The 18,352-nt window shown below is 40.8% G+C and overlaps 1 protein-coding gene across 4 annotated transcripts in view; it reads right to left on the reverse strand.

Annotated features, from left to right (window-relative positions):
• Positions 1–2,617: 2,617 nt before the first annotated feature.
• LOC149278872 (serine/threonine-protein kinase OSR1-like) overlaps positions 2,618–18,352 on the reverse strand; it is a 34,622-nt gene continuing 18,887 nt past the window's right edge. Inside the window, exons 4-18 of one of the 4 annotated variants that reach the window (XM_089501648.1) lie at positions 17,085–17,226; positions 14,617–14,672; positions 12,739–12,848; positions 12,300–12,401; positions 11,572–11,705; positions 11,138–11,186; positions 10,568–10,633; positions 9,735–9,857; positions 8,930–8,965; positions 8,506–8,634; positions 8,038–8,102; positions 4,291–4,343; positions 3,791–3,859; positions 2,915–2,979; positions 2,618–2,692 (exon numbers count right to left, since the gene is read on the reverse strand). In XM_089501648.1, the coding sequence (XP_089357774.1) occupies positions 2,618–2,692; positions 2,915–2,979; positions 3,791–3,859; positions 4,291–4,343; positions 8,038–8,102; positions 8,506–8,634; positions 8,930–8,965; positions 9,735–9,857; positions 10,568–10,633; positions 11,138–11,186; positions 11,572–11,705; positions 12,300–12,401; positions 12,739–12,848; positions 14,617–14,672; positions 17,085–17,226 (1,274 nt within the window). Of the gene's footprint in view, positions 2,693–2,914; positions 2,980–3,790; positions 3,860–4,290; positions 4,344–5,270; positions 5,275–8,037; positions 8,103–8,417; positions 8,635–8,929; positions 8,966–9,734; positions 9,858–10,567; positions 10,634–11,137; positions 11,187–11,571; positions 11,706–12,299; positions 12,402–12,738; positions 12,849–14,616; positions 14,673–17,084; positions 17,227–18,352 lie in introns of all 4 variants that reach the window. The other 3 variants (XM_089501647.1, XM_089501645.1, XM_089501646.1) reach the window with 3 other exon arrangements.

Consider the following 18,352-nt stretch of genomic DNA (forward strand, 5'->3'; position numbering starts at 1 on the left):
CGTTCACTGATTTTTTTTTTACCAGTCCTATGGGAAACCAATGGCACACATGCCGCAGCGGGCACACAGGGCCTATGTTGCGGCACGCGGGCAGGTCGCAGATTGACTTTTTTTTTTGTTTGTTTTTTTAAATCAGGCCAAAATAAATGGAATGCAAGGTCAGCACTGAAGCTGGAGAAGCTGTGATGAATCACTGAAACAGACCTCGCGCTCCCGCCACAGGAATTAAAAAAGGGGAGACATAGTAAGAAAATAGGGAGATAGAAAGATACGAGGCAGAGAGATAGATGGGGAGAGATAATTGGCGGCAGCAGACGGCTTCCACCCGAGCTACCAAACACCCAGCACCCATCCTGTTTAATTTAAACGTATGTAAATATATCTAAACAGGACAGGTGGAAGGTGTTTGGCGGCTTCCCAGATGGAGCCCATGTGCTGCTGCCACTGCTCTCTTCTTCCTGAAGATATGAGAAAAGGGCTAAACATAAGATTATTCATCAAATTGCTGCATTTATCCCCCAACAGTTTTATACGTCTGGCCTAAATAAACCGTGCTGTCAAGTTGTGTGATGTATGTGCGAGTGTAAGTATGAGTGCGAGTATATGCTTGTGTATGTGGGGTTTTTTTTTTTAAATGAAAGGTGAAAATAACGTTTTACACCAGGGGTCGGCGCCAACATGCAGTGTTGGTACTTTGAGGCCTGCAATAATATGAATATCTTGGCACTAGCTACAGTAAATCAATAAATCATAACCCCAGCACTGTATACAGAACTGACGGTCGGTGACAAAAACCTGGTTTTATCTCATTTTGCCCCAATAAACTCCCTTTATCTGCAGACCTGGAGGTCATGTGATGTTTTGGGTGACTTTCCTGCCTCAAACACCACACTGAGCTGATGCTTTATAGCAATGATAATGAAGTCAGTTTCTTCATAGACTTTCATTAGTCAGAGTGTCCAAATAGGTGATTAAGACTGAGCCCTTCTTGCATTTCCCACCGGGAGTGATATAATACATGCCAACAAATGTAAGGTCTTTACAATCAAAACTACTAAGTTCAGGAAAACATAGCAGAAGGTGGTTTGAAAGCTGAGTTTTTGGGTTTGAGTATAATCAAGGTCATGGTGGATTTTTGGGTCACTTGGGTCTTACCTGCTTAAGGTCTGCTTCAAGACGTCACACTGAACGAGTGCTTTTACCAGGTATCATGATACAGTTACAATTATACCGTCACATGCACTTGTGCATCCGGCTTCGTACAAATTTTAATGAAATGTCCAAAAATGAGCGCTCCGAACTTTAGTTTGAATTTTGTTTTTGTTTTTTCAATCTCATTCTCTCACCAAGCTTCCTTCTCCACCAGCCGATTCCCGAGAACGGGGGAACAGGCCGCCTCTGCCCTTTGCGGAAGTACTCCGTGAGAGAGAGCGAATGAATGAGAGTGTGAGAGCGACAACAAATTTCATTTCCAAATGAATTTCGTCTGAACGGAAAATGGCAGGAAACGAGTTTCGTTGCTCGAAAACAAAAAAAATTTGGTTTGATTCGTCTTTGGTCCAATTTCGCTAAATCTACTGTGACGTAGGAAGCTTTTCTTAAATGAACTTTCAGGGAAGAGACGGTTTTAGGAAATAGCCGTACAGCGAAACTTTGACACAGTCAACATCTGAGCTTTAATAGGTCATTAGCAATACTTATTCCATAAATACTATCAAATTTCAAGGTTTTTTTTTTTTTTTTGATCTTGCATAAAATAAAACTCTAAAAAGATAATCATAGGTTACAGTGTTCAAAAACCTTAAAAAAAAACAAAAAAAAACAAAAAACAGGTGGTGACCATGCACATTTAAAGACTGGACCGGAGCAAGATGGCTGCCAGTGACTTCATTTGACACCGCCAAACCAAATGCATATTTTGTTTTATTTTTTTTTTTTAAATTACACTGAATTTAAGGAGCTCATTCTCAGTTAATATTTAGTGTGAAAAAATTCTGCCAGAATACACTTTTCAAATCGTATCCCTTTTACAAATTCAGCCAGGATGACCGGATTAAATTAATGAGGTTTTTATTTAGAGAGACTTTTTTTTTGTTTTTTGTTAAATTAAAGCCAATAAAAATCTGAACTAATTTCACTTTGCCTTTTTTTTTTTTAGTGGTAGAAACCCATTTGTTTCCTACTCAGTAGTATTGTGACATAAGGCAAAAAAGCTTGTATGGTAAAAGGCGGCCCTTCGGTGACCGTTGGGAGCCCAACGCGTTTCGCCGCTGGCTCCAAAGCCATTGAAGCATTTACCCATGGGGGGGGGGATGGGGGGGGCGTTTCACATGAAAATAAAATCAAAATCCAAAAATTTGTCATGTGTAGAAATGCTTTTTGTTTACTGAATACAAAGCTCGGACCTCCCAGTGTTTCCCGTTACACTAAGTTAGCGACCTTTGTTAGACAAAAAAAAATAAAATAAAAATAAAATAATTATAATAATACGCGTTGTTACAGCTCCGAAAGAAGCCAGATTTTGATTCTTTGGCAGTAGTGGTTTCCTTAGGCCAAGAGAAGCATTAGAAAGATGCACATGGGGGTTTCTTAAGGAGCAGCTCGGGGTAACAGTAGCTTAGCTAATACTGAGCTGTGCGAATCCCACCAGTTTGCCGTCATCTGGGATATCAGAGGGGTCCACGCCGGAGGCCTAGAGAAGAAGGGGAGAGAAAGATTGAAATGAATCGCCCCGTGTAGGAACGGGTCTGAGTGATCTATGCACGGACCAGGGTCTTCTGACAGAAAAATGCCCCGTTAAAATCAAAGTTCAGGGATTTGAAACTCCAGCTCGTCTGCTGGCTCACGCTTTAGTGAATACCCCCCCCCCCCAAGCTGCATGTCTCTCAGGCATTAGGAGCAGAGTAACACATACCAGTTTGAAGGTCACCGATCTATTCGTCTGAGGCTCTTCTACAATCTTCTGCAAGTTGGCTGCAACTGAGAGAGAAAAGAAAAACCAGTTCGGTCACACGCTACCGACACGTCCGCGATTCAAACCGCATGTAACCCTGGAACATGGATTCTAAGAAGACACCGGGAGTAAGAATACCACGAACGACCTTTCCAGCATCACGGCGGTCTATACGACACCCCAAACAGGGAACTCTCACAAGCTTTACCCGTTATTTAGGACGGCAGATGCGACTAATCTGCACAAAATTAAAATAAATATAAAGCAACATTCTATAAGGGAAACATTTATTTTACATTACTGTTCATAAGTTTGGGGTCACTTAGCTGTTAGTTGCAAAAGGGTTTTCCAACGATCAATTGGCTTTTTAAACTTAAGCTTGGATCAGCAAACACAACGTGCCATTGGAACACAGGAGTGATGGGAGTGATAAAGGGCCAATGGAGCCCAGGAGTGATGGTAGTGATTAAGGGCCTCTGTACGCCTATGAAGAGATTCCATAAAAAATCCCGTCTGTCCTGGATTTCTGATCCATTTCATGTTATTTTAAAAGGATAGAATTTGGTTTTCTATCAAAAACAGGTGAATTATTAAGTAGCCCCAAACTTTTGAACGGTAGGGTATTTTATACAAGAAAAAGGCTGGGAAGCTCTACGAACTTCAGAGCAAGGAAGGGCTCCACAGCCAGAGCTCATCTCTGGCGCTAATCGTTCGGACGCGCCGCTTAGATAGAATTCCAGATCCTGACAAATAATTTTATGTAAAAAAACAAAAAAAATAAATTGATTTTTCCTCTAAAGAATTCATGCTGCAAGTAAAACATTTTCGTAAAGTTACCTATTACTACATCTCTTCCGTCCACGAGCCCGGCCGAGACAAGTTCTTGTGATACGCCGTCAGCTGTATCTGTGAAGGAGACGCAAAGAACGGCTTATCGGTAACGGTGGTCACAAGTCAGTCTTCCTAGACTTATTCTATAAGCCATTCCTCCCCAAACAAGTTTTTACCCCAGTCTCATGTAAACGGGCAGATTCTCAGCGTAACATGGTCTAGAGCCCGCTCCTTTATACTCTACCCTGATTTAATGATGTCTGAGCATCCCCCCCATTGGCGCTCTTATTACTGCTACAGCACAGCTGGAATCCCTGCTTGAATACAGGTGACTTAATTCATGGTTTCCATAAGGAACGATATTAGAACCCTATCAGCGGGTAGGATCTATAGGATCTTTGCAAGGGACTATTAAAGGGTATTAAAGGGTTAAGAGGTTCCGAGGGGGCAATAACGTAGGGTGCCACATGCTTAATTTTGTACCTACAAGTCTTAAGTTGACTCACCTCTTCCTGGAGTAAACTCGAATCGAATGTCATTCAATTCTTTTTTTGTATTCCTGGTGGGGAGAAAAAAGAAAAAAAATAATAGATTCTTTGCAAAAAAAAAAAAAACCAAACAAAAAAAAAAACACAAAAAGGCTGAGAGAACCCCGACAATATATTTATCCCGGCTCAGGGGCGAATGCCATTTAACGCACAGGCCACGTACACGAAGCGAGCGTCCTCCTGCCATCACGTCTCTACTCCGATTGCAGTAATAATGCATTTTAAGAGAGCGTTCCCTGGAATTAGAGCGCTCCTCGCTTCTCCCGCTCTACCGAACAACAACAGTATTATTAACCCCTTCATGACAATGGCTGATTTTACTTTTTGTACCCTTCGTGACAATGGCCGTTTTAACATTTCTGCGCTGCTCGTGTTTAGCTGTAATTTTCTTCTTTCCCGTTTACTGAACCCACACACATTAGATATTGTTTTTTTCAGGACAAGAAGGGCTTTCTTTAGATGACATTGTTTTGATTGTATCATATTATTTACTATTAAAAAAAGTATAAAATATGGTGAAAAATTTAGAAAAAAATGACTGTTTCTAACTTTTAGTTGAAAAATCTTTTACTCATCTATAAAAGGTAATAAAAAAAATGCTAAATGGATTCTACTATTTGTCCTGAGTTTAGAAATACCCAATGTTTTTATGTTTTTTTGCTTTTTTCTACATATTATGGGGCAAAAAGTACAGGTAGCGTTTTGCTATTTCAAAGCCTTTTTTTCCAAATCTGGTAATTCTTCCCCCCATGTGCCATTTCGGGTATCTTTGAAGCCGGCCAATGCAATTTACCCCATCAAGTCATATATTTTTGAAAACTAGACAGCCCAGGGTATTCCAAGTGCTAGTATTTTAACCCTTTCCAAGCACTAATTCTACCATCAGCCTTTGTCAAACTTTATGGTAGTCATTTTTTTGCATTTGTTTTTTCACACACTTTACTTTAGGTATAAATAAACAAGTTCTCGTATATGTCACTATCATAAAACACCCCAATATGTGTTTAGCAACATCTCCCGAGTACAGCGATACCTCACATGAATGATTTTGCCTGGCTGTTTGGGGGCAAAAGGGCATGCGCATTTTCAATGTTGAACTTTGGCATTTGGGGATCCACTGCCCATGCCCTATTTGGTACATCTTTGAGCCATTTCAGTGTGCCCAATAAAGCCATATATTTTTGAAAACTAGACACCCCAGGGTATTTCAAATGCTAGTATTTTAACTCTTTCCATGCACCATATCTACCACCAGTCTTTGTCAAACTTTGTGGTAGTCATTTTTTTGCATTTGTTTTGTCACACACATTTTACTTCAGGTATGAATTAAAAAGTTCTCGTATATGTCACTATCACAAAACACCCCAATATGTGTTCAGCAACATCTCCTGAGTACAGCGATACCCCACATGAATGATTTTGCCTGGCTGTTTGGGGGCAAAAGGGCCACATTTGGAGCGTGCACATTTTTCAATGTGGAACTTTGGCATTTGGGGATCCACTGCCCATGCCCTATTTGGTACATCTTTGAGCCGGGCCATTTCAGTGTGGCCAATAAAGCCATATATTTTTGAAAACTAGACACCCCAGGGTATTTTAAATGCTGGTATTTTAACTCTTTGCATGCACACATTTTACCACCAGCATTTTTTCAAAGTTTGCAGTAGTATTTTTGTGTGTGTATTTTTCCCACACACACCTACTTTATGTATGAATTTACAGCTCCTGGTACATGCCGCTGTCACACGACACCCCAATATGTGTTCAGCAACATCTCCTGAGTACAGTGATACCCCACACGCATGGGTTTGTCATTTTTGGGGGGAACTAAAAGGCCACATTTGGTACGTGTGCATTTTTCTAATTGGAAATTAGATGTGTGGCCATCCTCCCCCCCCCCGTGTTAATTGGGACCTTGTTGAATCCGGCCAATTCAATTTACCCCATCAAATCATAAATTTTTTAAAAGTAGACACCCCATGGGCATTTAATATGCCAGTATTTTAACTCTTTCCATGCGAGAATTGTTTTAAGCTAATGTGTTAATTTTAGGACTTGCTCACAAAAATATATTTTTTATATATATTTTAATTTTTTTTTGCCTTTTTTAAAACATTTTTAAGATTTTTTTTCAACTTGAAGGTTCCCCTGATAGTGACATCAGAGGGAAATTATTTTTACATTTTACTGGTTTTTTACTATTTTTTTTCTAATGATTATTAATTTTATTTTTAATTTATTTTTTTCTAATCACACTGTGATTAGAAAGCTGAGCTCCATTGACTTGCATGGTTGAATGCAGTACCTGTATTCAACCTGCAAGTGGAGCCAGAGTTCTCTAGAGGGTCAGGAGACCGTCTAGCGAACTTTTTCGTCTTTATTATTTTTTTTCCCGGGCCGCCGCCATCTTGCTGGTGGTGAAGATCACCGGAGCGGTCACAGTCCATCCCCAGGTAAGTGTTTGGTGTCGCTGGATGCCTCCTGATCGAGGCATTCCAGCGACACCATTTAAGTTTAGGAGGTGATCGTTGATCGCCTCCTAAACGCTTTTAAAAAGGGCGTCCGCCGCCATACATTGTATGGCGGATGTTGACGCCCCGGGGAGGGGCCAGACATGGCCCCTGATTCCGATCATGGCGTTGCTGAATGCCTCATTACCCTTTTGCCGCATTACAGCAACGCCGTTTGGGTAAAAAAAACAAACAAAAAAACCCAAAAACGATCACGGATCGATTTTTTTTACCCGTTTTAACAAATGACGGTCCTGACACGTCATTTGTCGTTAACGACATGATTTTCCGTGACGTGCCCGGACCGGCAATTGTCATCAAGGGGTTAAACACTTCAGCAGCAGGGGACACGGCCAATAACGTACGCTACGGACCGGACAAAAATCGCACAATTTAGATTTTCTTTCTATATTAAAAAATATTAACCCCTTCATGACAAAGCCCGTACATGTACAGGCTCACAATGCATCGTTTTTAATGGGTTTAATGACAACCCACTGTCCTTAAGGGGTTAATATATTAAAATCCAAACAGCTCCTCTGTATCTGTGAGAATATGTAATAAATACACAATAATATATATAATAAAGCTATAGATTTTCCAAAAGATACTCATTCCGGGCTATTTCTGCCCTTAATTCTTAAGCCCACATACAGGATATAAATCATGTCTTCCTTCTATGTATAAAATATATATATATTTTACTTTAAATTGCCCTAAAATACTAGTGATAATAGTTTTTGTCGAACCTCTAGCGCTGGGAGCTCATGTGCAGCCCGCTAACAAATTGCTGTGAGGTGACAGGAAGCTGCTTACAACTTCCTGCTAGGATTCCGATGCGATTTGCACTAAAGGATGATGGGAAACAAGGGGGAAATTTGCATATAACACTGCGGCTATGGTGCTTTAGACGTACGCAAGGGATGACAAATATACATATACAGCTAGTAACCGCGCAACGAGGGGTGGTGGTCACCGCGGGGTTAAGTTACGGTGTGACTGCAGCCGCGGCGGTCGGGACCTTTTTACCGTTAGCGTTGGCACCTTGGATCCTACGCTGGTGTGAATGACTCCTGACAAAATCCTTGTACCCCAAATCACAATACCTCCTGGCCCCACATTATAGAAATAACCCCCCCCCATACGACCCAATTGCCCCCACCCCGGACACAAAACCCGCCGCACAATAAATCACCTTAATCGTAAGACTAAACTGATGACTTGAGCTTCTTCTTGAGTTGGAGGCACGGCAGCCGGGGTCTACGGAACAAAAAGATATTTACTGCGATTACCAACAGTACAAGAAAAGGAGGACGCTCTGGGATAAGATTGCAGCCCCCCCCACACTTCTACTGGGAGGCTGCTCCACTTATCTACCACCCACTCAGTAAAGTGGAACTGCCTTACATTACACCTAATGATTCTCCAGTTTTAGGGCAATTGGCAGCTCTGTTTTAGAGATTAGAGGCCACTACAGTATCTACAGTAACAAAGCGTACATCCCAAGCACCCCAGTTTTGTTTGGCAAGTCCCTCTTTGGAACCCATTTGTTTAGCATACAGGTACTTTGTGAACACCTTAATACAAGTACAAGTTTTATATGAAATTGCCCCCCCCCCCCCCCCACATCCAGACACTGCCCCCTCTGCCTGTTGGCCCCTACCTGCCCGGACGCTGGGACAGGGACAGACACCTGGGAGGGAGCAGCTTGTCCCGCTGGTTGAGGTAGATTAGCTGAGGACTGTGCTGGAGCCTGGAGAAAGGTCCCTGTGGGCTCTCCGGCGGGAAACACCTAAAACAAAATAATATCAAAATGCTCAGATATTAAATATAATGGTAATAAAACGAAATTTTTAGATTTCTAGCCAAAAAAACTCTTATTAAAAGAAGGTTAAAAACATATACATTAGGGGACATAATTAGCTTTAAGCTCGTAATAAAGAAATAAAGAAGCTGAGCCGGGGATGAGCCCCTTGGGTTCTGCATACTCAATGTTACCGCACTGTGCATGCGCAGCCCCCGGTCACGACACTGAGGTCCCGCGGCAGACAGCCGACCCGTGAACGAGCAAAGCGCGGGCTGCTCACCTCTGAGTTTGGTAACGAATCTTTCACACGAGGAGACTGGGGGGGGAAAAAAAAAGTCATATCAGAAAACAGACGCCCCAATCAGCAACACCTCTGCAGCCTCCCGGAGCTTCACAGGACAGCTAAGGATGCAGCAGATCAAACATTAAAAAATAAATTACTTTTTTCAAGACTTAAAAATAAGAAAAAATAAAAACTATATTTTTTTCCTATTTTCTTAAAAGGTGCAGGAGGTCTGTCACATAAATAGCCGGAAGCGGTACCAGGACACACAGTCTAGTTTATCAACAGTACTGCTCAAAGGTTTGGGGTCACTTAGCTGTTACTTGCAAAAAGGAGTGATGGGAGTGATAAAGGGCCATTGGAACCCAGGAGTGATGGGAGTGATAAAGGGCCATTGGAACACAGGAGTGATGGGAGTGATAAAGGGCCATTGGAACACAGGAGTGATGGGAGTGATAAAGGGCCATTGGAACCCAGGAGTGATGGGAGTGATAAAGGGCCATTGGAACCCAGGAGTGATGGGAGTGATAAAGGGCCATTGGAACCCAGGAGTGATGGGAGTGATAAAGGGCCATTGGAACACAGGAGTGATGGGAGTGATAAATCATTCTGAGATAAATCTACATGGATTATAACTGCAACTTGGGTCTAGAAGCTGACTACAGGGGCTGATAGACCAGTCTGTGACTCTTCTGTACAGCGAATGATAAAGAAAAGGATTCCGTCTATTATCAGGAGACAACGGCCACCAGCTGTGGATGGAGACCGGCCCGCCGAACGTACAGAGACGATGCGGACTCACCCTAAGCTGCATCACGGCTGCTTTGCCCTCCTCGCTCTCTTCATCCAGTTCATCGTCGCTCCACTCCCAGCCGCCATCTTCCGTTTTATGAAGCCGACCGCTGGATCCTGGAACTCTCCTAACCTGCGACAAAACCGCACGGGGCTCGTGAAACACCAACAAGTAACACTAAAGGCTTCTAACACGCAATCCGTGAGCATTCTATACCTGAGAGAATTACATTTAACGAGCGCTGTTACAATTAAAGAAACCATTTGGGGGGGGGGGGATGTTCAATATTAAGATTATTATTTTTTTAGATGGCTTTGAGTTTGTTTTAAGGGTTAGCCTTCTTCCTTATCTGGAGTCATCCAGAAGTCCAGAGCCAACAGTAACTTCTGAAGACCCTTGATATATAATCTCAGAAAATTTATTTTGCCAGACAATGGAGAATTCATACGGAATGGTAGATATATATATATATATTACACACATACACATGGTATATAAGGTCATAGCCAACAATTAGAGGATCAGATTGTTGAGGCTTGATGATTAAACTAGGACTTTTCTTGTTATCTGGACCCACCAACTATCTGCCTTCTCTGCTTCACCTCGCTGATTAAACTATACATTATCCAGGGCCCGCGGCTGACAGATACCCCATAGGATCCGCTCCAGACAGGGATTCTCCGTCGCTCTGGGCCAATTCCGTCCATGGGTTCCAAATAGATTCTGAACCAGTAAATCAGCCTAAGCTATAAACAACCTATTAAATATTTAGCTGTGTAATTATTCTTCATTCCGCTGACGCGGCATCTAACCCGGAAAAGCGAATGAATAATCGCGGTTACCTTTCTGGCCCTCTCTTTGATGGTTGGAGCTTTTTGTAGTAATTTCTCTTGCAGGAATTCTTTGTTCTGAAAAAACATACAAATTTGGTTATTTCCGCAGTTGATGCTGTATTTCAAAAACACCAATTTTAGAATTTTTAACAGTGCAGTTTAACCCCTGAAATGCAATTTTTTTTTTTTTGCATCGTGATGTTAAGCTTAAACTTTCCTTGTAACGGGTCATACTTTTAGTGTTATATTTCGGCAAAACGTTTTTAATTAATAAAAACCCGAGGTCGATCACTGATCCAAAACTAAATGTTATCTGACGCTATTTTTAAAGCGATAATATATTTTTTTTTACCAATAATCGCTGCGTCGCGTATATACAGCGAACGCTACGGGCTTTACTCGTAAAGAATAAATCCTACGCGGTTTGAAAAAGATTGTGTTATCGCCACAGCAACCAACAGAGTGGCCGATTCGGCAGGAATGTTCCATTGGTTGCCTTGGTGATAAGACCACTTTTAAATAACACCCCTATAGGGTTTGATGCACAATCCCCCTTTGTTGTTAAAAATGACGACATACCTTAGCTTTCTGGAAAAACTTGTGTTTCAGAAGCTCCGCCGCTGTTGGCCTGCGGAGAACAAATAAGTAAGCGATCCATACATTAGCACATGGATTATATACGTCTGCGTACGGTTGCTAAAGTGCTCTGCGTCCCTAGATTTCATTTGGGAAATGGACATCAACCACCCTCCCCGTCTACTGCCAAAACTGGGGTAGAGGGTGGTGGAGGGGTCAAGGACAGCGTGGACTTGATGTTTATGGCTATTAGTTATATAAATGAAGCATTTAGGGGGAAAAAAAGGGTCCTTAACCCCCTAAGGACAATGGGCAGTCCCTAAACCCATTGAAAACAATGCATTTTGAGCCAGTACATGTACGGGCTCTGTCATTAAGGGGTTAATCTGGTAATGTAGACTTGACTGCATCTGATACCCGGCGGGCAGCAATCGTACCGCTTCTCCGGGTCTTTCTGAAGGCACGAAGAGATCATCTTCCTGAAGGACTTTCCATATTTTTTCAGCATCTCTTTATCTTGTACGCCCGTTTCCAGAGTTGGCGGGTCATTCTGGAGCGTTAACATTAAAACCTTAAATACATTAAAAAAAAAAAATGAATGAATGAATGAATGGAGCCAACACTCAAATCGGAAAATGACTTCAGAAGAGCCGAGGAACCAGGAAAAAATAATAAAAAAAATGATCGAATGTTCTCATCGCTAAAAAATAGAAAAGAAGCCAATTCTATATTTTCTGTGAAAAATAAAATGTTGGTTTTCATTTTTCTGTAGGTTACATTATTTCTACCCCAGTAGCCTTTGTAAGACAGGATAACTGAGAAAGGATAGAAACTTTCTGTTTATTCCTAGGATGAGCCGTGTCTTTGCCACGTTTTGCCACAGATTGAAGCTTTCCTTAAAGCAGAATAATAACCTTACTTTTAAGCTAAATCATCCCTTAAAAACGTATTTCTGATTAAAGTCTTTAAATACTAAATCCTGTAAAGTATCCTGCAATTTGTACTAAATGTAAACATAGTATCGCCATTGAAGAATCCATGAGATTAAAACCAATAATGAATAAGTAGTTCAGGGGCACTACGGCCCGGGGCAATTGTTTTTTGGCCATCACTATCTCGGTTTACAACCTGACCGTGATTCATTACCTTGCACTGTACAGCTTACCTTCATCGGAGGATATTTGTGGTAGGGGGCCGCGCCGGTGGCTAGTTCAATAGCCGTGATACCAAAACTCCAGATATCCGCCTTAAAATCATACCCTCTAACCTAAAATAGGAGCGTGAAAAATATTTGGTTTCAATGCATTTCCCCAATGGGCCGTACCCACAATAATTTATAATTATAAATTATATTTACTTTCTCATTATATCCTATATTATATTATTATTATTATACACACAAAAAAAAAACGTAACATTGTAGCTGAGCAAATTTACCAAATTTCAGAAATTTATTAAAGAAGAAGCAAAAAGGGTTAAAAAAAAAAAAAAAAAAAAAAGATAACCTTCAATAGTCAGTCAATAGCAGATGCAGATCACTACACAAGTTTATTTAAGAACAAGATATACGGATTGTTTGCTTTGTTATAAAAACGAAGCAATACCTGCTCCATGACCTCCGGCGCCATCCAGCATGGCGTGCCCACGAAGGTTTTACGCACTTTATTCCGGGTGATGTCGCCCCCTGTGGCCAGAAAAGCGCTGACTCCGAAATCTGCAGCAAAATAACAGAGGAAAAGGGAAACGTTTCACTTTGTCCGATGCATTACTCACATTTCATAAACGTGAAATAGGGAATTTAGACGGGAAGCTAAATTCCAAACTGTGGGGGTGTTTAGTTTTAGATTGTAAGCTCACGAGCGGGGCTCTCATAAGCCTACCGTTTCTGCCAGGAGGGTTGTATAAAAGGGTCATAAGGTTATTTGGCAGCTCTTGGGTCGGGTCCTCCTGTTGTATCTGTATGTTTAAATGTGTATTTAAGCTCATATTTACATTGTAAAGCATTGTGGAATAAGTTAACACCTATTATTATTAATAATAAAATTGGTTTAGGTGAATAGAGCGGTCTACCCTTGACTGTGCTTTTGAGTTGAAATTATATATATATTTGAAGCTCTGACTAGGCTTTTGGATCAGCTCCCCTCCCCACCACAGGTGCTCCATTTGTGAGGTCCGTGGAAACCTATACATTGCAGGAGTGTCTGTGTTTAGGAAGGCCTTTTGGCTCCTGGTAAGCAATGTACTTGCAAAGATTTAGCTCCATATAAGCAGCAGTATTTAGGTTAGGACCCACCTACATTGGAGTGCTTTGGCGTAGTGGTGGGCTTAGCATAATATGGCCATAGAATGTGACTAAAACTCCAATTTTGTCATCTTAGAAAGGTGTTTTTAAGTAGTTTTAACTACAGTCATGAGAGTTTATAATCTATTTGATGTGTGTGCGCTGATTTAGAGATTGTGTATATATACATATATATATATACACATATATATATACACACATATATATATATATATATATACACACACACACACACACACACTTCCTGAGAGGGTTCATTTTACATTTAATGTAAAAGACAAAAAATTAGAATTCTTTAAAGCCTAACGTTGCACTTAAAAGATCAGACCTGCAGTACCACTGTGAGTCTGTAGGTGGCAACGCTGATACCTTCTAGCAGAGCAGGGTGAAGACACAGGGACTTCATATAATAAATATATATATATATATATACACAGCTAATTTGAATAATAAAATTGTGACAATATAATGGGGAAGTACAACCTGCTAACCTTTCAAATATAGGTTTAACCTTTTCAAACATAAAAAATGCAGTATTGACTGTGCTGTCGTATTTACTGTTGTCAACATTTAAGGGACAGTGTATAATCCCAGCTGCCCCCTGGACACAGAATGCACACTAAAGTATTTTGTAAGAAAGGAGAAAAAAAAAAAATGATGCTTTTAGTAGAAGCTACAGGAGAAAACTTCTCCATCAATTTCAATGGAATCACTTTCTGCGAATGCACGTGTTGGGGTCTCGTGAGACTCCTGGAAGCATCATGTGAGCCAGGGGGAGAGTATCCGCTCATCCTCACAACTGTGCAGGAGAACTCAGTGAACACACAAGCCGTGGCGCTGGGGACAGGGCGGCCGTGCAAATGTACAGGTTAGGATCCTCACGAGTCCCTCCATGCATTTGCAAGGACGAGGGGTTAATGTAAAGGTGCATTTCTATGCATTAGAGTGCGCGTGATGGCTTGGGGCGTCCCTTTAACTTCCGTTGGACATCCTGGACACGCATATAAATCACGTCACACGAAAGCGTATAAAATACCCCATTGTGCCGGGCTAATCTGAATCATAATGGAATCGACCATCAGGTTTTTTTAGTATAATTGGAATGCGCTTTTCTGAAGATGCATGGAGGGGGGGTCATCATTTTAAAGGGTTAAGATCGGCCCTCCCGGAAACTTCTTACCTGCTATTTGTACCGAGCCGTCCTCGCCCAGCAAGATATTCCCGGCTTTAACATCCCTGAAAGAAAATAAAGATCCAAATGAAAAATGAATGAGATCATAGGCTGTATCGGTAGAAAGACAATTTGCAGCCGGGGAATTAGGGACGGCGCACAGAGAATACAATTTCCTACTGAAAGATCGGCAGCGGAAACGCGTTTTACAATCACAACTGAAGAAAGGAATTTTTACTTAAAGCATCAAGAAAAGGGTTCGTTGCAGCAAGCGCAGTAAAGATGTGGAATTCACTCCCCACAGACGCTGCGCTATCAGATCCAATAGAAGCCTTTAAATACGAGCTGGAGAGAACATAACATGAGGAATATACAGCGATTTAATGGGTTATAAGGACGGGATTAGCTATACTGGGGAGAGAGTATATAATATATAATACGAGGAATATACAGGGATATAACGGGTTATAAGGACGGGATTAGTTATATGGCCGGAGAGTATATAATATATAATATGAGGAATATACAGGGATATAACGGGTTATAAGGACGGGATTAGTTATACGGCCGGAGAGTATATAATATATAATATGAGGAATATACAGGATATAACGGGTTATAAGGACGGGATTAGTTATACGGGGAGGAGAGTATATAATATATAATATGAGGAATATACAGGATATAATGGGTTATAAGGACGGGATTAGTTATACGGCCGGAGAGTATATAATATATAATATGAGGAATATACAGGATATAACGGGTTATAAGGACGGGATTAGTTATACGGGGGAGAGTTTATAATATATAATATGAGGAATATACAGGGATATAACGTCTTATAAGGATGGGATTAGTTACACGGCCGGAGAGTATATAATATATATTACTGATTAGCTGCTTCAAGCAGTACCCTGCAGCTTGTAATGGATGTATATGAATATGCATTCTTTGCTCAGGAAGCTGCTTAGGACATTGGAGCATCTCTTTAAAAAAAAAAATAAAAAAAAAAATAGATCTCTATTTCGTTGGCATGTTTCTCGTTTCTCGTTTCTCCTTTAAGGTATAAAATAAACATGAGAGCGCAGGCTGGCTTCTCGGTAATGGAGTGTAAACGAGCGCACCGTCATGTTTCCATTTGGAGCCTTGCGTGCTCTCGGAACAGATTCCACCTGCCGGGCCGCGCACTTCGCCAGCAAATAGCTTCAGCTTTTATGGAACAGACCCGCTAACCGCCGCGCAACACCCTCTTTACACAAGCCAGACATCCGGCAAGCGGGTTCCTGGACCATTAACCTCATGAAGGTTCAGTACCAGCTCCACAAGCACAGTTACCCACCGGGGACCATGAAAACGGTGACGCTTCACCTTAAAGAGGAGCTCCTGCCAATTATTTATTACTAGTATCAAATAAAAAATATTTTCAAAAATATTTCTAGTTTTTTCCCCATAATATGTTTTCAGGCAGCTGCATATCAGCCGTTTTTATGATTCTCGCTCTGTTATCTGAGCCCCGATCTACTAAACACCCCGACTCCTTATCATACTGCCTGTGGGGAACAATAGAATGCCTCAGTCTTAATTGTCAAGCTGGACTCTCTCACTAATGAAAGTCTATGGAGGAACGGACTTCATTAGCATTGCCATAAAGCATCAGCTCAGTGTGGTGATTGAGCCAGGAAAGTCACCCAAAATATCACATGACTGACAGCAACGGCGGCTCCAGGTCTGCAGATAAAAGGGAGTTTATTGCAATAAATGAGATAAAACCAGGTTTTTAAATATCGCAACTCTCTCAAACTTGGGAGCGTCTCCTAAACGTCATCCTAATGATTTAAATATGCATCATACAGGGTCAGCTTGTATGTGCTTTTGGAAAATGAAAAAGTTCACCTCATCAAAGTCAAGTAAGACACCCACCTAACGTCTAAAAGAAAAAAGCAATAATTATAAAAATTAAAAGTAAAAAAAAAAAATGTAATTTATATATATAATTTACTTTAAATGAACACTGTCTGAAAATAAGACTTCTGTGTCATGTAGCTCCTCCCCCAGCTGCCTCACCTGAAACCACGAGGCATTCCCCTGTACACTTCCTGCACATGCTCAGTAGCGCTGCCACTGAAGCAACGGAAGCAGCAGCAAATAATATTCTGCTATCATAAATACTAACGTTCAGCAGCCGAAGCGATTGGCCGCCGTTACTCTCATTCACTTCAACGAGAACTCCGTGAATAACCGACTTAAAGAACTCTCATATGTTTTGTTTTTTTTAAAGTTCTTTTTATAATCAAACACGGACATTATCCGTCTGCCACTGCATCGGATATTTCTTTTATGATTTGCCCATAGTTCATATTTTTATAGGAAATTTTAGTATAATTTAGTAATTTTTTTTTTTATTTTTTTTTTTAAAGTTTGCCATATTGTCTGAAATCCAGGATTCTACAGCAGATATACACAGCGCTGACTACCTGTGGATTTGGCCGTTTTTATGCAGATACTCAAGCCCCTCCAGGACCTCCTTCAGCATGGTGGCGATACTCGGCTCGTCCAGGACGCCATTCCTGTGTTCTCCTTTCGCAATTATATGTTTGATGATATCCAAGACGGAGCCTGCGGAGTTCACAGAAACCAAGATTAACAAAAGTGCCTGAAAGTTACCCCAATTTAAGTCTTAAGCGCTGACAGATCTTCAGACTACCTAAAAACCATGGGAAAAATTAAATAAAAAACTGAAAAAACAGGGAAAATAATAATAATAATAATAATAAATAATAATAATAAGTGATTTTTGTGCAATATGGGAATTACTCTGGTAAGTAATCTTAATCTGGGTTATATCTAAAATAATAGGTTAAATATATATATATTTAAATCTAAAGAAAAAATTACAACTAAGAAGTGTTATATTAATCAAAAATGGTTTAATATAAAATTTAAATTTACAAATTAAATAAATATAAAATGAAATTACAGTGACCATCACCTATACAGATTTATTAAAACACCCTATAGCCAACGTTTGTTTTTGTGTGTAGTTGTTACAGGGATGGTTTTTCTTTACGTAATGTGTCGGCTCATCTTAGTCCATGAGTTCTATTTTGTCGGACCGTTTGAATGTATGGACCGTACAAAGCGCTGCGGGAATTGTTGGCCATATAAAAGATAATAATCACAATATTTGGTTTAAAAGCCATTTTGTGGGGCAAAACATACAACTCAATTTCCTCCCCAGCACTAAAACTTAGCTACCGAATCCTCGTGCGCACACATATACATTATATACGTATACGCACACATCCACACTACGGTGCCGAAATTTAGGTTCCTTTGTTTTTAAAACAAAAGCAGATTTTGTCCATTAAAACAACATGAAATGGATGAGAAATCCAGCGCAGACGGGGTTAATGTTGTAAATGACTATTGCGGCTGGAAACGGCCCTTTATCACTCCCATCACTCCTGTGTTCCAACGGCCCTTTATCACTCCCATCACTCCTGTGTTCCAAATTATAGCCCTTTATCACTCCCATCACTCCTGTGTTCCAACGGCCCTTCATCACTCCCATCACTCCTGTGTTCCAATGGCCCTTTATCACTCCCATCACTCCTGTGTTCCAATGGCACGTTGTGTTCGCTGATCCAAGTTTAAAAGGCTAATTGATGGTTAGAAAACCCTTTTGCAATTATTTTACAGCCAGAAATGTCCTCGTTTTCCATGAAAACAGCAAAAGTTTTAT

This window comes from Sceloporus occidentalis, unplaced genomic scaffold (assembly GCF_023333645.1).
Source record: "Sceloporus occidentalis isolate IW3139 unplaced genomic scaffold, rSceOcc1.0.p SCAF_178, whole genome shotgun sequence".
NCBI classification, from domain to species: Eukaryota; Metazoa; Chordata; class Lepidosauria; order Squamata; family Phrynosomatidae; genus Sceloporus; species Sceloporus occidentalis.